Source organism: Lathyrus oleraceus, chromosome 6 (genome assembly GCF_024323335.1).
Source record: "Lathyrus oleraceus cultivar Zhongwan6 chromosome 6, CAAS_Psat_ZW6_1.0, whole genome shotgun sequence".
Classification (NCBI taxonomy): Eukaryota; Viridiplantae; Streptophyta; class Magnoliopsida; order Fabales; family Fabaceae; genus Lathyrus; species Lathyrus oleraceus.
The window spans coordinates 348,047,965-348,071,583 of record NC_066584.1 but is presented as its reverse complement, the minus strand read 5'-3'; the positions used below and the strand labels follow the sequence as shown (position 1 = coordinate 348,071,583).

Below are 23,619 nucleotides of genomic sequence, written 5' to 3'. Positions count from 1 at the left end.
CATTCAGGCTCCGATCAGGCAACTCCTCTAGGAAAAAATTGCTAATGACTGAAGCAGGGATAACTTGCGGGCGATCAGCTGGAAATAACCTACTGATGACCAAACTAGGGAAGTCTAATGTGAGCATCCCTGCTGAGGATGAATGGTGGGCAAACCTGCTGGAGATCTATGTATGCAAATCCACTGGGAATAAGCTACAAACCAACTTGTTGAAAATTCCTCTCATGCTGGGATTTCCTGCTCACTCTGCGGGAGATTTCCAATCTGAATGAGGGAATACCAACTTCCTCGAAAAGATTAGCATATCAATTTATCAATCTATAAGGGATTTTAGGTCAATCCACACAAGGGATGACAACCATATAGTTGATAAAACATCATCATTGTATAAACTTCATCATGCATGTTTATCTATTTGTCTTTACTTTATTGTTATCATTACATTAAAAAAACAAAATCTCATTCTTTCACACTCCTTTTTTTGAAAATAAAACAATAATTATGATAAATTCCCGCATACATAAACAACCCAAATGGTTCCCATTGAGTATCATGGACGTGAGGGGCTTTAATACCTTCTTCTTGCGTAATCGACTTCCGAACCCAAATCTCGGTTGCGAGGCCGATCCCTTATTCTCTTTTTTAGTGCTTCATGTGTGTGTTTCTTTTTTCGAGAGTTTTATCGATTATTTCCCCTCGCCTCTCTGATAGAAGTCCACAAATAAAATTCGGTGACGGTTCTTATGATCTTACCATCCCTTTCGTATTTTCTACTTAGAAGTCTTGGTACCTCCTAATCGTGCGAAACCTCGGTAGCGACAGTTTTGAAGTAAAATAAAAATAATTACTAAAATATGCTAAACAACCTTAAAATTAACTTTTCCAGTCATTAGATTGATTTCTAATTACATTAACCAATCACATATTTATAACATAGACATAAACCAATTACCCAGTATCTAGATCCTTCTAAAAGATAGTGACTCACCATCATTAATTCTCATGGATTTAAAGAACGTGAGCTTAGACCATTACACTTTTTCACATACATGCGCACGCCAGTTGGAATTTATTCAAAGAGAAGATAGATATAATATAGGATGAAATATCATAATTTATTATTCATCACAATATTTAATAGCCAATATAGATATAGAAACATTTTCTTGGCATGAAATGAAGAAGCAATGAACTTATAGCTGCAATGGTTTTACAATGATGGGAAGACCATGTTGTGGCTGCAAAGTAAGGTTCTTATCAGGTGCATGTTGATAGTCAGGAGAAAGAGACCAAGAAAACCTCTGAAGAATTAAAGCAATCACTGTTTTAGCTTGCATCATTGAAAAATTTTGACCAATGCAATTTCTTGGACCCATCGAAAACGGAAGTAGTGCATTTGGGTGTTTTGCAGCCTTAGATGCTCCATTTATGAATCTCATTGGATTGAAGTCATTTGAATCTTCACCCCAGTATTCTTTACTTCTATGAATCATTGTAATTGGGATCACGAGGCCTGTTCCTCTTGGGATCATCAAATCTCCTAGTTTCATATCTTTTGAAGCCATTCTCACTAATTCTATTACAGGACAATACAACCTCAATGCTTCCAGCAACACCATATTCACCTTCAAAAAATTTATCTATCAAATGAGTAATATTTTTATATATAATCTAGAAATCTAAGAATGAAGAATTTAGAATATTATTACCATTTTTAACTTTGATAGCATATCTGGATCAGGAATTTCCATGCCACAAATCTGCATGACTTCTTGTCTAAGTTTCTCTTGCCAATCTTTATGCAAACTCAACAAAAAGACAGTCCAAACAAGTAAGTGTGAAGTGGCTTCATGACCAGCAAAGAAAAATGTCTTGCACTCTTCCATGATTTCATTCATGTTCAACTTATTAGGACCATCATTTTTTGTATCCATCATTATGTCCAGTAGATCATCTCCATAAAAGGAGCTATCTGACTGAGAATTCAACCTACTTTCAATAATGCATTGTAGTGATTTCGTAATTTTCCTATCAAGCTTCCATATCTCCAAATTTTTCCTAGTAGGAATATATCTGCATTAACAACCCAAAACCAAAATTTTTACATTGCAACAAGAAAAATGCTATCAACTAAACAATCGATATAGGTGGAATTCACGAAGGTTAGTTCAACGTGAATTTCATCTATTACATTGAGTTAGGTTGCTAAGAATGAGTAGATATAAAAGAGTGAATATACTGAATGCCAGGAATGAAAACATCAAAACTTGAAGCAGCAATAAGATGTTGAAGCTTTGTTTGTGCATTAAAGGCTTCTTTTCCATGAGCAAAGCTAGTACCGAAGAAAGTATGAGCTATTATAGCAGACGTTAGTTCTCGAAATTCTTCACACATCTCTATTGTCAATGATTTGTTCTTTGCTTCAATGGCTAATTGCCTTTTCCATTCATCTAGCATGGAAATGGTACATGCTGCCATTCTACTTATCATACCCTGTCATATTTATATATATGGCATCAAATTTTTTCATTGAGTATTGAAAAAAAATTTAGAGCAAAAAATCCAAAGCTATGTGTGATAAATAAGAATCAATCCTTTTGATTGATCATACCTCATATTCCTTATCTTTTCTCATGTGCAACAACCACTCCTTAATTACAAGATGATTCTAAACTATATATATATATAATGAAAAAGTAAAAAAAAATAATGCAATTGAAAATAAGAGAAAAGTGAAATTCTAGAAGAAGAAGATGTTGTTGTATAAAAGTATATTAATTAATTAGTGTAAAAGTATATTTTATATATATTAATTAATTAATGTAAAAGTATATTTCCCATGTTGATCAGTATTTAATTGCATGTTGACTTAACAAGAGTGAATGATTGAGTTCATCAGTCGAATATTCTTACGCTTTAAGTAATTTCACACCTCTCATATTATCTATGTTTTAGATATAACTCTTTTATTTAACTGCAAAGAAAATTTAGTAAATAAAGCTTATTATATATAAAATATGGTATGTCATAACTAATGTAATTTAATTGATGTGAGGTGGGTGAGAGAGTTAGTCAACTTATTTGAGTTAGTTGAAATAAAGATTAAAGGAGTTGGAGGTTTAGTGTTTCATTAATAACAAATACGTAAGTATAATATTAACTTTTTACAATTTTCAGTAAGAAATAAGAGTGTATTTGAATAAATAATTTTAATGATAGAAAATTTTAAAAATAAAGAGAAAAAATTAAAATTAATTTTAAAATTAATTTTTTTAATTAAATTCATGTGGTGGTGATAATGAAGGAGCGAGAAAAAATTATTTGTATTTTTTAATTAATATAAAAATTATTATTGATTGTAAAGTTAGGTGTCATGTTTGTTTCTGTGCAAAATTTTTGCCACTCCTAAATAATAGTTAGAAAAAAAAAGTAAATTTAGCGGTTAGTTTAGACCTTGAGTTTATCCATGGAGAAAGCAGCATTGAGTATTCTTCTGTGCTTAACCCAATCCACTCCTGTCACTAGAAGTAACCCATTTCCCATCAATGTTACTATTGAAGGCCTTACTTTTGGTTTTTCATAGAAACCAAATTTATTGGATAAAATCTCCTTCACCAGCTCTGCATCAGTTATGCAAATTCTAGGTTCGGTTCCATACCAATACAAAAATCTCTCTCCTGCAACATGAAAAACTAATTAAGAATAATCATCCATGGGATTTTTAAGAGTTAAATATAGAAGAGAAAGTAGTTAATGACCATATAAGGAGGACCATATGTGGTAGTGAGGAAGAACCCTTTGAGTAATATCATGCGAGTGTTTATCCATAATCGTTTTTCTTGCATCCTTCATCATTATTTTCATATCATGAAGAGAACCATGGAGAAACGAGTAGCATGGTGGCCCCGTCACTCCTTGCTTTCGAAAGTGCTTTCTCACTGCATATGGCCTCCAAAACAGAATTACACATACTCTCCAAATCATAATAGTGGAAATCACCATGGCTATAGCAATTAGATATCCCATTTTTGTGACTTTGTGTCTGTGAGAAAGATAGAGAAAGAGTTCCTAGATTTTTCATAGGAGATTGGTTAAAGAATTGTTGATAGAAGTTGTTTATATAGATGTTCAATGGTAGTGTCGAAGATCATCTATTTGCATGGGAACACTCTTGGTTTCTATAGTTAAAAAGTAGGGGGACCATTTATTTATTTCCTATACTTCATGTTTTTATTTTGATTAATAAAACAAATATGAGACAAGAAATAACGGAAAATATTTCAAAATATAAATTTATTGAATATTTTTAAAAATTAAAAAAGAAAGTAGAATTTTAGTAATGGTTGTCATATGAGCAAAAAATTAAAAATTTAAACTTTATAAAAACTAAATTTATAAAATACATATTGGGACGGGTTCGGGGTGGGTATTAGTGTTCCCATTACCCGATTCGTCCTCATTTTTATATTCGATGAAAATTCAAACTCAGTTAAATCAGATTTTTTCTATCAAATATGGGACGTATACAGGTGGATATCCGCGGATATGAGTTAGGTTGTCATGCTTACCTGTTGAGACTAATATTGATAACTTGTTTTGGATCCTACACCACACTTCCAAAGTAATAGGACATGAAAACAACAAGTGTTCTAAACTTTCTTCAACTTCAAAGCAAAACACACAAATACTTTCATTTGAATTCAAAGTCATTCCTCTTTTCTAAGGTTCAGTTTTTGTTGGTAACCTATTCAACACAACTCTCCACCCAAAGATTTTGGCTTTTGAGGGGATTGATGCCTTCAAGACTCTTTGAATTATGTGTAGGATATCATCTTTTTGAGTACATGATTCTGTATTACTCATCAGACTAATTGAGTACATGGTTCTGCATTGCACTTCTTAAGTACAATGTAGACGGGAAAATTTGAAGATGAACTCAAGTAAAATTGCATCATTGGTTATGCATTGTGTCTAGGATATCATCTTCTTGAATACATGCTTTTGCATTTCACTTCTTGATTAAAATTGCCATCTACACTTCAAATTCACTTAAGTTCATCTTCAAAATTTCTCCTAGGAGTAATATCTCTTAATATTTACATCAAAGTTACAAATTATTCTTATACCTCAGATTGAATGATTTTCTATGGTATGTTGATTGTCCATTTCCACTAATCGTCATTCCATTCCCTCATTTCTTCCACTTTGGCTTCTTTATCATGTACATTCTAAAACAAGTTTGGAAATACTTTTCAATGGTTAGGCCCTCAACCGTCTCTTATTCACGAAATTCATTATATTACATTTAATAACTAACTTTAACGACAGACTTTCAGCAAACTTGTTCAAGTTTCTCACCCACTTGGTTCCTCGAAGCTCAAATTCTCTCCATCATATTGATTTTTGGCATTTTCTTATATTGAACTCTCTACCTCCTTTGCACCAATCACTATAATCATACCTCTATTTTATTAAGGCTCTACAAAGTTCTTCTTCATCCTTTAATACCCCCCCCCCCCCAACACCCTAAACCCCTAAATATGATTTATAAAATAGTGCGGGAAATATGAAGATTCTCAATCAGGGTGTCACATTAACAACTTTTATTTTATCATTAAAAGGAAGAAATTCAAAAACATAACATTAACAAATTAATTTAGAATAACTTAAATTAATAAGACAGAACAAGGTAGTTTATTTAACACAACTTGAAAATGTAGCAAAACTCTATCTGATATTACAATATCAGATTGACACCAGATACAAAACTAAACAGTCGACACAGGTACAACAAACATAAATAAAACAAACTAGCAAAGAGAACAACTACGCCATCCTCGGTAACCGATAGCTTATCATTCTTCATCCTCAATATGAAAATCCCATGTATAAAATACAACCGTATGGAATATAGAAACAAGAAAGGGGTGATAATACATTCATATATGATAATAGTGCATAAAATAGAAAGGATAGTTCAAATATCAAACACATCCCGTCAACATAATATACAACATATAAATTATTATGTAATGTATATTTTCTCTACTCCCATGCATGTGGTACCATCCTACAACCCTAGACCTAAGTCCTACAACGCCGGATATCGAAATTATGTTATTGAGAAATCCTCAATATTGGACCGAAGTCCTACAACACTAGATCAAAGTCCTAAGCTATTCTCCAATATATATGATGCATGATTCTACAAATAAATGAAAACAATCACCATCCGAACCTCATACTCCCATTATAAACTATCAATTACAACACTAGACTGAAGTCCTTCAACACTTGACCGAAGTCCTATAACATTGGATCAAAGTCCTACAACACCAGTTCCTCTCTACACCCAAAACTCATCATACCTCAACACTTTTCATCACAACTCAACAAAATAATCAAAACATATTAGTTTCTCATCAATACTCATCAACAACATCAAAACTGCAAGGAAAAATCATGTTATTCTACTAAACATACATCATATTTAAATCATTATCTAAAATATCAAACGGAGTTGGAACCAAGCAAATGAATATGTTCCGGAAAGCTTGAAGAGCCTATTTTAGGAATAACATTTTTATTTTAGGATTTAATACACCAATCGATTCATTTTAATCAAACCATAACTACGGTTACTTGCATCGGGCAGAATGTTTTGCCTGATTTCAAAATGGCACCAAACATTAGATAATTATGAGAAAATTATGAAATATTTTGTTGAGAATATCATCAAACCATCTTTCCAATGCACTTAACCGTACCTCATAAGGAGTTACGAATCTCTAGTTCTATTCGTTTCAGTTTAGCCCTGTCGCAAATATTTCTTGCATAAACTCTAAAATAGAATGTCTGACTTCAAAATAGCACGAAAAATTATATACTTATGTTAAAATTATGAAACTCCCTAGTTTGAAATATCATTAAATTATATTTATAACTCAATTGATGGAAATCCTGCATCACCCAGATAATATTTTCCTAAAAAAATATTAGTTTATTAGTTTATCTAATATAATTATACAAATATTTTTATTATTTTTTAATACCTTGTGGAACTTTCAGAGGGTATGCGCGTGTCAATGCACTCTTGAGTCAGATGTCGTTTCTTCCCATCGAACCAAGACATATGTGAATTTCAAGTCAAATGAGCACGTAGCCAATACATTATGTGTGGAATAATCTTTTCTACCACGGTATCTAGGTGTGAGTTCTATTGGAAATTTAACATGCACATCTGTGGAGTCAATTGCTCTGATACATTCCTGGCATTCAATTTATATATTAAAAGTGTATAACAAAACTAATCAATATTTGTATAAGACATAGTTTTTATTTACCTTAAAATATGGGTAGAATCTATGGATGTTAAGTATATCCGAGGGCACTTGTGTTCCATCAGGTTGTTTTAAAAAATTTCCTTCCACCTATCTCAAAGCATCTAGCACTCTATGAAAATGACGACTAACAGTTTCACCATAGCATCTAAAAAAGAAGGACATCACACGGTTTTTGACATTATGTCCAACTATGTGAAGAAATTTTGCTACTTGCTCCTTGAAAGACGCTCTTCGTGTATGTGCAAGTCCACATTGGTCTTGTAATAAGGTGCACAAGTTTAAGAAAGCTTTGGGACCCATACGAAGGATATCATAACATCGTTAACTTCCTATAATATGTTTCATCAACTCATTTCTAACTTTCTCTCTTTGCTCTGTGATTCTATAAGGTATTTGAGATCTTCTACGCCTTTTTAGTGAACATATTAGAACAATAACAATAGATACCTGAAGAATTATCATTTGAACCAATTTCATATATTTGATTCTTATGTCTTCGTTAGTCATCTATAAAAAATTAAACAATAAAATTTATTTTAATTATAAATCCATAATTAAATAAATCAAAGTAAAATATTTATAATAAATCTAACACATCATATTAAAATCAGAACAAATCAATTAATAATTTTTATAACAAATCAAATACATAATTTCAAACCCAAATCAATTAAGAATCTTTATAGCAAATAAATAATTTATATTACTAATAATTCTTTTCTTATTATGCTACATAACATTATTAGGACTGCAAATCAATAATTTATATTACTAAGAATATTTATAGCAAATCAACATTTTATATTACTAATAATTATTTTCTATACAACCTAAATCCTATTTTTATAGCACTAAGAATTTAATTTTTATTGCAGGTATTGTACCGTATGCTACGAAAATGTTATAACACTACAAGTTCAATTTTTATAGCACTGCAAATCTAACTTTGGTTGCAAATCCAATTTTTATAGTAGTATATAGCACTGCAAGCCCAATTTTTATAGTACTAGCTAGCACTATAAATTATGAAGAAAAGCAACTCATGAATAGTAACGGTAGAAAAAGGCACGCAACAATAGGAAAAAGCAATAAGAAGCATACAAGAGTACCATACCTAATTTCTAAATATTTAAATACTCATGAACATGAAAATAAATCAATAGAACACACATATAAATAGGTGAAAAAATAAGAAGAAATATGACATACCTTGTTAGGGTATAAGAAGAAGAAGGTCTGGAAGGAGAAGAGTTACAATGAATGAATAGAGAAATATAACGTGATATGAAGAATGAAGAATAGGAGCAGTTAATATAATTAAAAAAATTTAGGATAAAATTGTAATTGTGTTATTAATTGAATTCATTCCATTGGATACACTCCAAATTTGGGGGAATGAAAAATGGGTTAAAAAAGTGGTATTGGATGGAATTGGTTCCATCACACTCCATTCCATTCTATTAATTTTTTACAAAACCAAACTATGGAATATAACTTCACTCCACTCCATTCCATCTCATTCCATCAATCCAAAAGACCCCTAGGGGTCATCATTGTTTATTTTCGGTTTGGATTTTAGAGTAAGAATCAATGGGAAACATGGATTGAGAAAGAGGGAAGGAGGATGGTTGGACTGATGTGAGTTTGAGTGTGTTAAGGCCTCCGCCGCTGCCAGTGGATAATTCTGGACGAAGTTTGTTTGCTTTGACAAATGTATTCAACATGTTTTGAAGTAAAGCAACGATAGTGAATGAGGCTGAAGTAAATTGAACTGAACAGACCCTGCTACCTCTCATGTGACTAAATGGATTGGGCTCCAAATGTCCTAAGGCCAATCATTTTGCTGCTAACACCCCCGAGTTAGCTTTAACACCCCAAACCTGAGCATACTTCTTGATTTTGGGCTTAATCCCCAAGACCAGACCAGAATGGTTTCTTTGGGTTTTCTTTCTTTTATTTTTTTTTAATTTGTGTTTAAATCCTTTTTTAGTTTTTATTTTTAGATGCTCTTTTTATGCATTTTAATATGAATACTTAGAAAATAACATGTTTAGATTTTAGGCTTTATTTTTTTTTTTCATTTATTTCGTATCTTGTGAAAAATAATCATGTGTTAAGGAAATTAATCTTTAGCTTCAGGATTAATTCTCATTTAATTCTTTACAAGTTAATTGACATGCTCACTTGATTTTAGGTTAATCTTATAATGCATGATTAACGCCTTTTACCCCCTTTTGTTCTATTTTGATGCATGATCAATTTTAGAATTAATTTCTAGTTAGAATCCATTAGAATTAATTCTTGTGCATCCTTTCTTGATTGCACTATTGATTTCACTTCTCATGGTTGTAAATGTGATTGATTTTTCTCTTTGCCACTTGATTGTGTTTTTGGGCATGGTTAATGGTTGTATGCTTATATAATTTAATTTTTGCATGGTTTATGATCCATCCCTCCATTATGGATAAAGTGTTATCATTTCCCATGAATATGTAATAACTTAAGGTTTACTTTCCTTTAATGCTTTCCTTTGCATGTTAATAAACAAGATAAAACCAAAACGATAAAAATAACCTTTTTTTCAAAAGAGTAAAATACACTTGATCCAACGTCAGGTGCTTTTCAAAATCAAATGCAACGTGAGTGCTTGATACAATGTCAAGTATCTCTTCCATTTCACTTTCACAATTCCCATACCTCCATTCCATTCACACCTCTCACATTTCAAAACTTCAAATACTTGATCCAACGTGAAGTTATTTTCAAAACATTTTCACAATAAACTGGATGAAAAAGGCTAGGGTGTACGTACTTGTGCACACCATTTCTTAAGTACTTGGGTTGTCGGTCATACCTAACTTGTGGTCTAATACTTATCTTCCATTTAAAACATTTAAGAATTAAACAAGTTTAATCCAGTCCTCTTAGGGCGAAAAAAAGTGGTTAGGATATTATCCTCTCAGCTCCCAAGTATTTTTATTGTCGTTTGCACTTAGCTCGTGGTTAGATGCTTGTCTCCTTCTAAGTACCAATTATTAAACTCGCCTAAAAAATTTCACAAATAAAAACTCCTTGGATGAAAAAGAGAGGTTAGGATGCAACTGTCTTTTCAGCTCCCAAGTATTTGGATTGCCGATCATACTTAGCTTATGGTCTGATACTTGTCTCCACTCTAAAATCAATCACAACCAATCAAATCAAATTTTCTACCTTAGAGCATTCAAAACCTTTTCACAAAGGACATGTTATTTCTATTCTACCATGAACGATGCTTAAGTCTCCCATGCGCTAGCGTACAAGTAATGTTTAACTACTAGAATGTGATCTAAGCGCATCCATTCTACCGCAAATAAGCAAACGCTTAAGTCTCCCATGCATGAGAATACAAGAAATGTTTAATTGCTAGAACGCGAATGATAACACTGTTCATTATAAACAACCACCAAATATGTATTTTCTACCATGAACTATGGAGCTCTGATTCCTTATTGTACTATGAGGATATGTAGGCACAAGGGTTCGAATCCTTCGCGAGCACACTAATTTATAACTTATTTTTTCTCCTTTATCATTCGAAAGTAACCTCCATATAACAACACTCATCCGTGCAAAGAACAAACAAAATGGTTCCCGTTGAGTACAACGAATGTGAGGGGTGCTAATATCTTCCCCTTGCATAATCGACTCCCGAATCCGCTCATTCTTGCGATGACCATTCTTTTTGGTTTCTTATCAATATTTACCTTTTGTTTGGAATCAATAAAGTTCGGTGGCGACTCTGTATTTTTCGTGGCGTGACATATATTTAGGAGAGTTGAGGTTTTGGGACAATACCAATTTTGTCAGATTTTCCTAAGTATCCTCAACCTAGCTCTCTTATTTTTACATCCTATATACTTCCGAATCATTCTAAGCATCACAAGTATTTTAAAAAATATTCAGTAAGGCTCAAGTATTCAGAAAAATCAATCAAAAACAAGAAATCACATATAAAAGACTCAACAACAAATACAATGACTCAATACACCACACTGTAAGACCCCAATTTTGACCCTAAGATCCCTCATGCAACTTCATCATAGGCATAAGCATTGGGATCATACCTTGGCATCCTCCTTACCCCTCTTTCATTGGGTTTGCTTTGGGAGAGATCACCAAGCACTATGTGATTGTATCATACTTGTATATTATCATTTTACTAACTAAAATACCAAAAAATATGTCTTTGCATTTTCCTAACTCTTTTATAGGTAGGGCATGATCACCATTGATCCATCAAGTCCACATCTAGGGTTTGAGACCCTCTTTGCAAAGAGCACAACCAAAGATTGACCCACAATGTCTCTAAGCATCATATATGAATCCCAATGATCTTTACATATTATTTTTATCATGATTTCTTCAAGAGTTTGGAGTTGGTTTGCCTTGGAAACCCTAGTTTGTATGGGTATCTTGAGTAACTTCTACAACAAGTTTCTTCACCAATTGATAAAACTTATCAAGTTACACTTCAAAATTCATCATCTTATACATATATGATCTACCATGAGCCTAAAAAGTTAAGATAATTGTAAGTTAGTAAGTTGGTTGATGATGGTTGGCCAGATAAATTCATCTAATCAAAACTGGGTCTCCCTAGACCCTATCTCCTACAATTTTCATCATACGAAAATGATTCCAAGATAAACTTTACTCTAAATGACATTAAAACAACTTTAATGTTGAGATATAGAGATAATATTTCTTGGAAATTCATTTTCTATGTTGAAACATTATAGGTCATTTTGTCTAAACCCTAATTTGAAAGTTAAGTTACCAAGACCATAACTTGCTCAATTTTTATGAGATGAAAGATTTCCGAGTTGAAAAATAAAATTCAAGATGTCTACTTCGACTTTGATGTTTCGAGTGAGAGCTAATTAAACTTTTATGAGCATGTGATATTAGGATACATTATAGGTCATTTTGGACCAATACCATTGAACAAGTGATTTTCCTCAACTTCAAAAATGCATAACTCACCCATTATAAATCCAAATTATGTCAAATTGATGACTATTTTGAAGTTATTTGAAATATATACAACTTTGATGAAAACACTTTTCTTATTTGGAGCTCACATGAAACATTACGCTAGGTGGAATAGTGAAGTATATGACTTGACACTTAGAAATATTTTCAACATGTTGAAATTTCCAAACATCCACCTCAAAATTCACCATGATAAACGTTACAAATGGAAAAATGTTCAACATAAGAGTTGTTTCTCTTGATATAAGCTTTCCAAAGAGTCCTAATTTATTGATTTTGGATGAAGTTTGAGGGGTCTGCGCATGATGTAAACACAGCTGTATCAGTTGGCAAGATTCAAACTTCAAGTGATCACATAACTTTGCCTTGCCATTCAAGCTTCTTTCAGACCTCAACATAGATGGTTTTGGACTTATTTGAGTTGCTTCATGGGCCAGTACACTCCCATGCAAGCATGAACATGTCATTGCTAAAATTGGACAAAATTTCAAGTGTGCAAATAACATTCCATTTTGCTATAAATAGAGGCCCTTTGTGCTCATATCAAAGGGTCATTTCCCGCCAGCTTTGCCTCCACTCTTCAAACCCTCACAATTGAAAGGAAAAACTGATAATTTTCATTTGAAAATTGAGTTTGAATCTCACTGTTTGGAGATTCAAAAACTCCAGGATCCAAAGCGTTTTACCAATCCTAAGCCACTTCTGCAAGCTATTGGAGCAAGATCAAACACGAATTGAAGCAAAAGAGATCAAGTTCTGCACAACATTGAAGGTATTTCCAGATTTTTTCTTCTCTTCAATTCTCATACAATTCTCATCAATTCTCTTCGATCTTTGGTTGTCTGAAGTCCTACCAATATAGACAAGAAGATTGAGTTGCTTTGAGGTCAAATCGAAGCAACTAAGTTGACACACCTCAAAATTCAACTCCACATATCTCTCTATATATTTGGAGTTAGCTAAAATTGAGGCGATATTCGTGATCTATGCCATTTTATCTTTCAGATAATGTCCTTCTTTTTCATTTAAGTAATGGTGATGATTAAACCAATCCGGCCAGGGTCATCAGAGAAGATGACCGACCTTTGGCTCCGACAGTGATATGGCACGGTTCAGAACCATTGATTTAGTTTAAAATGTTTTAATCATAAGCGTTGGTTTGGATGACCATTGTTGTGGTGCGCTGACTAAAGACCAACGTGGATTGCGCGTTTCGGACCACTTGATTTGCCACCTCAATTAATGAGGGAGATCAAGTGGTCCACATTTTTTTTATTTTTTTTATTTTAGTTCTTATTCTTTGATTTTCATTAATTCATATTAACTTTAATATTGATCCAAAAATATGAGAGTTTCACCAAATTTTTTAAGATAAAATCCTCTTTCATATTTTGAATTAAAATTATTTTTTGGATCATTATTAATATTTTTCATTATATAATTAATTTTGTGAATATTTTTAATTGTTTAAAAATACTTTTAAGTTTCCAAAAATTTTGAAAATTTTTCTCCAAGGTCCTTTGACCTTGTTTGACCTATGATAGATCTCATGGCCATTTCTTTGGTGTTTGGATGAGCTTTTAGGAAATTGACCAACCATATTTAATATAATGTATTATTTTTTAGTATTTTTAATTAAATAAATGCCAAATAAATTGTGTAGAGCCATTTTGATTGACTTTGTGAGTTTGACTTGTGTTGTTAGGCCTTGGTCAAGGTTGATTTGACTTTGTTAGATTAAGATCATTGGATTTAAGGGATTGATGCAATGTACATTCCATCTCCCAAAATGAATGAATGATCTTAATTTGGTTAAAGTCCTTCTTTATCCAATTTGAGTTTGATCCATTTCCCCTCCATCTTCATCTTATTCCCCTTCTTTATGCATTCATGTCATGGACCTATGATATCTCAATATCCTAAGGCTAGTTGATTGCAAAATCAATATAAGTATGGATGAGATTAGGCCACCACTTTTGCATATTCTTTTTTGTGTGTGGTATGTTTCATGAGCATAGTTCATTATATTATGTCTCTAACATGCATTAACACCAAAATTCTATTGCCCGGTCTCAAATTGTTGCGACTTCTACATAAGTCCAATTACGATTGCTTAACATAGCGCTAAATTTTGACACAAAAGGCATAACATTCTAGTTAGTGAGATTGTAAGTCTCCCCTCTTTCATGGTATTGTATGGAAACTTGGCCTTTTTTCTTTCCTTTGGAAGATGTCTTGGTTCAAGGATCCATGCTTGTGATAAGTGGGTTAAGTGTTCTCCAAAGAATGACTTAAACAAAAAAAGCAAAAGCAATACTAAATCCTAACTTATTAACAACTAACATTTAATTTCAAGTCCTTTACTTTCAATGCAATTTAATTTTTAATCTCTATTCATTTGCCATTATTCATACCATTCTAATTGTTTATGTTAATGGCATTTTCACTTTGTCCATATGGACAATATTTTGTGATATATTTTATTTGTGTTTGTTTGTGTGGTCTTTGACCATTAATGTACATAATAAGAACAAAAACCATAAAAAACATCTTGTGTAGACTGTTGGTTTGATCTAAGACTTTTTGACTTAGAATTTAGGCAACACTCCCGATGCAAAGGACTTGGCCAATGCCAACTTTCATGTAACCAAGTGCTTGTGAATTGAAATTTCATCTGATACATCATTGAAGATCCATTTGAGTTCATCTGAAACATGATCATTGTGAAGCTGTTATTTTGAACCTGTGACTTATGCATTGTGAAATTCATCTGCTACATGGGCAAATTTGAGAAAGATCATGGAGTTGTTAATCTTGGATATGGCTATCTTTATTTGATGCCTTGCTCTTGAAGTTGATATTTTGTGCATTGTTTATTGCTTGATTCTAATCTCCAAGGAAATTTGGGTTTCTATATGACATTCTTGTCTATTGGATTGCAGCCCATTGGTCAGATCTTTTCAATTCTTAACTTTTAAATTCATGCTTAGGATTAGTCTCTTCATCTCCTCCTATTGTCTTGAATTTCAAAATCTCTCCTTCCTTTTAAGAAAAACTTCTTTGCTTGTGCTGTTTTTTTTAAACTTAGACCATATTGCAAACTAGAAACTTTGGCCTTATGCCATTGCATTTTCAAATTTCTTTTCTTAATCAAACTTGTAAATAAATTTAATTATACTTGACTTAAAATTTTCAAAAGCCAAAAAGGACTAACTCATTCAAATCATTTTTAGGCCTTTGTGCCTTTCAAACTTAAACTTTTGTTAAAAGCAATGCATCCACTTTGAAATTTATACCACGAACTACGAGGTTTTGATCCCTCATTTTTTTGTTGGTACGTAGGCAGATGTCTGAAGGTCTTGTCAAACACAAAAATATAATTAATTAATTTTTTTCTCATCCCCCATTCTATTTGTTTGAAAACATCATTTGTACAAAAACACATATGGACACAAGAAAGGGCTCCCTAGGAATACCTACGACACTTTGGGTGCTAACACCTTCCCTCTGTGTAACCAACCCCCTTACCTGTAATCTCTGGCATCTTATTAGTTTTGATTTGAAAACTTCTTATCTTTGGGTTTTAGTGGTACTTTTCCCTTTTCCCTTGGAAACAATAAAAGCGCGGTGGCGACTCTTGTTATTTGATGTCTTGCTTATCCATATCTTGATGATCATGAATTTACCGCTACAAAATTAAGTGGAGACTCTGCTGGGGAGTAGTCTCCAGTGGGTTTAGCCTACTTTTTTGTGTGTATAAAACTGTATATTTGATGTATGTATATTTGTTTGTATGATATAATCTACTTGTCGTGCTTGGTGATCTCTGAGTGGTGAGATAAGTTCTAACCCAAACTTGAGTGCAATTAAGATAGGAGGATGGTATATTCATGTTCGACTTGTGTGGAGTAGTCCTTAACAAGTTGGCTTGAGATCCATTTACTCAGTGGAAACCCTTTTGGATTTGGAAATGTCACACAAGTATTTATGGTTAGGCATTACTATCTCCGATTTGGGGTCCGAGAAGCTAAGGATCGTAGAACGTTTAACACCTCTTGGCCTATTTAGGACGTAGTGCAGAGACTGTTCAAGTGTAGACTTGATAACAGTTGTTACGCGATACTACACTCAGACGAGTTTCTCTTGAGAATATTATGGGTTGATGAGTCAGTCATCCTAACCTGTAATATCCGATAGATGGAACTAAGACTCTTGGAACTTCTTAAAACATCATCTACAGGTTTTTGTCCTTAGGTGACTCCTTTGGGATGGTTCTTACCAAGACTCCATGCTCGTGACTCACAACAAACCCTTGATTCTTGGTTGATCCAATCAAGTCTTATCAATATCAATGGAACTTGGGTGTTGATAACGTGAAAACCATAATCCACCAAAATGGATGATTGATCTTGACAATGACATGATTCATCCCTTGACCTTTGGTTGCCTTGTGTGTGTTCCCTTATTTGTGATTGTTGCATTCATGCATTCATGCGCATCATAACATTCATCACACGAAATTTTCAAGGATCTGAGGTATTATTTGCAAATATTTTCAGACCATGGATTATGGACGAAGGAATACTAAGACGTACAATTTCAGATGACCCGACTTTAAAGAGTTAAGGAAGTTATCATCCTTTGTATTAGATCCATTGGAATTCAAACAACGCCATGGGAAGCTTCTGTCCATCTTGTCTGCTGATGTGGTTGAAGGACTTTTGAGTGTGTTAGTGCAGTTCTATGATCCTTTCTACCGTTGCTTCACTTTTCCTGAATATTAGCTTGTGCCTACACTGGAGGAGTATGCCCATCTCTTGGGAATACCCGTTTTTAGAAAAGTTTCGTTTGGTGGATTGGAAGAGATTCCCATATCCCATCTTATTGATGAAGCTCTTCACTTGAAGAAGTCTGAGATAAAGGCTCATTGGGTGAAGAAAGGAGGATTGTTTGGGTTTCCATCTAATTTCCTCATCAAGGAAGCTACTACCTTTTCTCAAGCCGGTAGTATGGACGCTTTTGAAGCTATCTTTGTGTTGCTCATCTATAGTTTAGCTTTGTTCCCTAACATTGACGGTTTCGTTGATGTTAACGCCATCAGAATTTTCTTGATTGGGAATCATGTGCCTACTTTGTTTGGTGATTTGTAGTTCTCTTTTCATCTAAGGAATTGTAAGGGTGGTGAAACGATTGTCTGTTGCATTCCTCTTCCGTACAAGTGGTTTATTTCTCCCTTTCCTAAGACACCTGCTTTTGTGGAGAACAAAAAATGTCTACGATGGTCTTAGAGACTTATGTCTCTCACTAATGATGATATAGTTTGGTATGACCCTTCTTTGAGCAGTTTGGAGATTATTGATTATTATGGTGAATTCTCTAACGTGCCTATGATTGGTACACAAGGAGGAATTACTACAACCCTGCTTTGGCTCGTCGTCAACTTGGGTTTTGTAATACCCCAAAATTTACCCTTCATTTTCTTGGAAGCATTGGATTATGTTTTATATTTCATTGGCATCATACTGGGTCATACTCATTGCATACTGCATTAGTGACATGGAAATCAGGTTTTGATTGATCACTCCTTAACAGAAGGAGCCTACACAAAGCAAGATTGAGAATTGGACTTCATTCTCTAAGTATACAAGTCTCAAGGGTCTCAGGGGGCTCTAGGTATCTTATTTTGTTCCTTAGTTCATTAGTGAAAGATTCAGAGCTATCAGAGTGTTCATCTGGATTTAATCAGAAATTAGGGTTTCATGGCTACCTGCAACAGGAAATGTTTGATTGGAAGTAGAGGAGATCATCCATGTCATGATTGGAGAGGCATCTTGGCCTAGGAAGATTCACAATTATCTCAGAAAGATCCATTGGCAATCAGTGCAATCAGTTCCTGAATAATTTTGTCCTAAATTAGGGTTTGGTATAAAATCAGTTTATTTCTGATTCTTTGGGTGAAACTCTTTTCCATGGCCCTCCATATGTCCACAAGGGTCTACATACAAAAAACCAGCTCTTTATTTGAGCCAGAGGTGCTTCAATTGATCATTGGAATCGAGAATCAGACAGTTTGGGAAAAGTCAACTGTGGGACCAGAAAAGTCAACTCCTGACTTTTTGAGAGTGGAATCTCAAAATACATTCCTAGGGGAGCCTACATGTGAAATTTGGTCAAGGTTGGATCATGGATTCATCATTTAATCAGGAATTGGAAAAGTTACTTAATTTGGAAATATTTGATTTTCCATTTAGGGCAAGTTTTCATGATTGTTGCACTCACTTTAAGCCCATTTTCCGTCAAGATAAAAGCTCCATTTGAACATTTCTCCAACATGAAAGTTGTTCCTCTTGTTCCAAGATTTTTAGAGATGTAAAGTTCGCTCCATTTGGACTAAAATTGAGAAAGTTATGCTTAGTCAAAGTGGGACATTTTTTAGGACACTTAAAAAAATTTCTAAGTCCAAAAATCTTCAAACTTTGTCAAGAATTCTTGGCCAGTTTTCTTTCACTTCAAGGAATCATTTGAAAATGTTTTCTTCACAACAATTGTACCTTGCCATGTCCTATTTCACATCCCTTTGAAATCATCTCATTTGGATCCATGGTTTGAGAGATACAATCACCTAAAGTGGGCACCATGACATGATTTTCTAGGCAGCATCAGTTTTGCATGATGAAACCTGAACTTGAGGGCCATTTTCCACCTTCTTCCATTCATCATTTAAACTTGTGCTAAACATGAGAGTTGCTAAGCTCCATGATATCTTGCTACTGTTTACATTATTTCTCCAATTGGTGACTTGAGCATCAAGTTACATGGCCATAAAGTCACCATCTTGGACTGTTTTCTTACTTGCCAAGCCATGCATAAAATCAGCACACGTTTTTTCCTCATGTGGCCATGCTTTGGATATTTAATCACTTAAATTTGGCCCAAAATAAAAATATTTCACATGCCCTAATACACCTCACTTCACACTTTTATTCTCATGGATAAATCATTATTTAAAAGCCCATGAAAACACTTGATCCACCACTATTTAAAAGCCACAAACCCTAAACCTAAGAGGAGGCAGTATGTATTTCGTGGAAAGCAAGCAAGGAAAGGTCACATATAAGGCTTTATTTCCTCAAAAAATTCTTGAAGTGAGGCACAAAGGAAGCACCATCCCACTAGGTAATCATCTCTTCCATGGCCATTGTTTTCTTCATTCTTATGCTTGCTCACTACTGTTTTATGCTTGTGTTCTTATTGATATGGATTTATGTTAAATTTTTTGCCTTTGCCCGTGTCCATGTTGACCTCTTGTGGTCAACTTTTCTCCATGATTAAGCCATTATTTTTACTAAAACAAGTCACCATGATGATTTACACATTTCATACTTGAATTTTGGTTTTTATTTCACGGCATTTGGTGCACTATAGCCTTTGTAATCTTGAGTGGAAGTTTTGAAAAATCATGGCATGGGTTGCATTTTCGTGCATGCATGGTGTTAGAGTTTGTCTTCATGAAGAAGACGATGACGTGTCACAATAATAGCCCTTGGATCAAGCTCTCTTGTTTTAGTCCTGGTCGTGCTTATTTTTTTTTTCTTTTAGTCACTTAAGTGACCTTGCCCTATTGATAAATGTTCACATGCTTTTTAAAATTAAATTTTTATTTAATTTTGTCACATGTTGACTTATTTGGTTGTGGACCATGGGCCTTACGCGTTTTGCTCTTCACACCCCCTTTTCCAGGCCCATCAATACCAATTCATGTCCACTTTTATTTTCTTTTTATTTCACATCTATTTTTATGTTTAGATTTTAATTATTTTAAAATATTTTTGTTATTCATAAAAATCCCCAAAAACTTTTTTCACATTTCTTAATGTCTTATTTAATTTTATTTAATTTTTATTTTCGTATTTATTGAATATTAGTATTTTATTTTAATTATTTATTCCAAGTGGTCCATTTTAGCATACATTTTACTATTGATTTTATTTTCATGACTTAAAATTATTTTTAGCTTTTGATTTTTCGGGTAAAAGTTGACCACTGTCTCATGGTCAACCTGACCTTTTCTTGGAATTTTATTTCACATTTTCAATTTATTTTGGATTTACTTTTGACCTAGTTTGGTTGGTTGACTTTTGATTTAACTTCTGTTTTATTTTAATCAATTTATGTACCAATTTTCATTATTTTTAAAATCTTTTTGGGGGATGATGATGTCCTGACCCTATCCTACTTAATTTAATTTTTAATAATTTTCTTGATTAATTTGCTATTTATTTCATATTTTTTAAGTTGACTTCTTTATGATCGATGTTTGACTTAGGGATTGCTTATGGAAGTGGAAGAGATCTTTTGATCCTCCCTTGTTCATCTCATATGCCATGTATTAGAGGCCTTTTACCTTGATTTTATTTGATCCTCACCTCATTTCCTGATTAAATTACTCAGTGGATCTTTTGGGGCATTTCATTTCATCTGTCTGATTCATCTATTATGTGTTACATTTGTTTCTTTCATCCATGCATAATATTGCTTGATTGTTTAACATGTTCATACTCCCATGCATTGTTTAATGCTTCATTATTTGATTCTTTGATTTGATTATATACTTGTTTACTCATCTTATTGCTTAATAATTGTTGCCTACTTGTATGATGTATGAGGCACATATTTTTATTGTTTGATTGCCATGAAACATCCCCATTCATAACAAATGTACCCCTCTCCCATCCATGAAGTGTATAATATTTATTATTTCATTCTTTATTCATCTGTTAATACAAGAATTAAAACGAATATTCGATAATCATTTCAAAACAAGATCAAAAGCTCGATCCAAAGCCGAGTAATCATTTTCAAAAATTAACAGAACCAACACGTATTCATCCATCCTTTTGTAAGTCGATTGCTTCATGCATCGCCATTTCTCTTGTAAGTCGATTGCTTCATGCATCGCCATCTACCTGTAAGTCGATTGCTTCATGCATCGCCATCTACCCTTATCCGTGGCTCCTCTCCTTGCTCCATCCGTCGACTCTTGTTCCGTTTAGGTAGCACCCATTAGGTAGAACCCTTTGTATGATAACATAGGTAGAATTCCCTTATTCTTTGCATGCTAACATTAGGTAGATGTTCCCTTTGTAAATCCTAACACATAGGTCCACATTGCATGACAACTCTAGGGCAGAGCTTCCCCACTTTTAGACCTTCCGTGCGTCTCCGATCTCGTGGCATGTCAGCCCGTTCTATTGCAAAGAGGTAACTGCCTAAGACATGATTCAGCGAGCTGCGACACCTACTGCTATGACGTTGAACACATTGCCCACTTTGCTTTGACACAGCCGTTGTCCTCTTTTGTAAGTCCATGTTCAGATGGCAATCCTTAACCCCTAGTTAGTCGAACTACGACAACTCTGATTCTCATGTTCAGATGACATACGTAGGCACGAGACGCGATGTCTAGCCGAGTTTGATTGACAACTAACAACTAATCCTTGTTTCCTTTCGCCCTTGTTGCGATCCTTTTTTCTCGCCCTCGTTGCGATCGAGACCTTCCCTTTCTCTTGCCCTAGTTGCAATCGAGACCCTTGTTCCCGTAGTTAGTTGAACTACGTTTTGCTCTGATTCTCATTCCAAATGAGATACGTAGGAATAAGACGCGATGTCTTAGCGAGCACACATCTCTTTAACCCATAGGTAGCCGAGCTACGAAGACTCTAATTCTCATACTCAAATGAGATACGTAGGTAGTGTATGCGACATCCTTGCGAGTCATTTTCTTTTGACCTTCTTTTAGCAGATAGTACCTTAGATATACCTATACCCTTCAGACTAGAACAACAAGAGTGGATCCCGTAGAGTAGTACGGATGCGTAGGGGTGCTAATACCTTCCCTTTGCATAATCGACTCCCGAACCCAAGATTTGGTTGCGAGACCTTGTCTTTTCCTTCTCTTCAGGTTTTCTTCGATTGTTTCCTTTCCCTCCTTTGGGATAAATAACGAACGGTGGCGACTCTTCTGTTTCTCTTTTCTCGCCGGTTGTTTTTTTCGCACCAGTTGCAACAGCTGGCGACTCTGCTGGGGACCCCGGTTTCCCTATGCGAGTCCCTCCTAGATTTTGTGAGTTTCTTATTTGTTGGGTGTTTATTATTTTGTACAGTTATTTACTTCCAGCATTTACTTGCTTTATCTTATTGCATTGTGTACATATCATTGCTATATATGTTGGAACTGGTTGGTTGTTTGTTGGGATGGGTTGTTCTATGAGAGACAAGCCCACTACCCAGGCTTGAGCGTACACACAGGTTTTAGAGTGGATAGTCATGAGGCTTGCGTAGCATGTTGCTACGTTAAGTCGTTCATGAAGACCCACACCCAGATGAGGTTTCTTTTGGATATATTTTGTCCTACGGGTGTTCCGTAACAACAATATACTCCTCTAGAAATCGTCGACTCTGGTGACCATTTCCCTAGGACTCGGTCGAGGCCTCTCCTCCGAGACGCGGTTATGTTAGCTCTGGTAGGCGCATTCTCGCTACTCAATCCGAGGACCCCGAGGCTGGGAACTTGCTTTTAGGATGTCCTGTTGAGGGGAGTCAGTGGAGGTCTTTTGTCTCGTAATAATGCCAAACCTTCAGTGGTAAACGTATTATTCTCGACTGAAGGGCTAGAACCTTCAGTGGACCGGTTTTCTGGTATTCTAGTTGGAGCAGAACTTTGACCTCTTATAATTTCCTCAATGGTTTTCTCTTCAGACAGTGCAACCTGACAGTTGTTCAAGCAGATACAACAATCCTGATTCCCATGTCACTGCATTGCATCACATCATTTTGCATTCACATCATTTAGCACATGTTTATCTATTCCCAGGGGTATATATCTTCTTCTTGATTCTAGTCGGGGTTTTCTTACACTGTTTATCTAATGTGAGACTGGAATCAAGGGGTTAGAATACCTTTTGGGAATTGATAAACATGTCATTGCATTTGCATATCCATTAGCATGTCTTACATAACAGGTACCGCCGCAGTGTTCTCAATGTTGTTTGGTGTTCCACTAGCAGGATAGCTGACTTAGGCATTCACCGAGACGGTACCCGAAGGAATCAACAGAGAGCAATGGAAGGCCTACAAGCAGGGTTCGCTGAGATGAGGATTCATATGAATCAGTTCATGGATGTGGTCCAAGGAGTGGCTCAAGGACAGTAGGAGCTTAGACTGTTGATGCAAAGGAATCCCCCTA

At 34.4% G+C, this 23,619-nt stretch overlaps 1 protein-coding gene across 1 annotated transcript; it reads right to left on the bottom strand.

Moving 5' to 3' along the window:
* Positions 1 to 870: 870 nt before the first annotated feature.
* On the bottom strand, positions 871 to 4,026 carry LOC127097970 (cytochrome P450 709B2). Its single transcript, XM_051036470.1, has 5 exons — positions 3,759 to 4,026; positions 3,454 to 3,677; positions 2,240 to 2,493; positions 1,710 to 2,073; positions 871 to 1,625 (listed from the first exon to the last, which is right to left on the bottom strand). The coding sequence occupies exons 1-5, from the start codon at positions 4,024 to 4,026 to the stop codon at positions 1,194 to 1,196; spliced, it is 1,542 nt and encodes a 513-aa protein (XP_050892427.1). The 3' UTR covers positions 871 to 1,193.
* Positions 4,027 to 23,619: the final 19,593 nt, after the last annotated feature.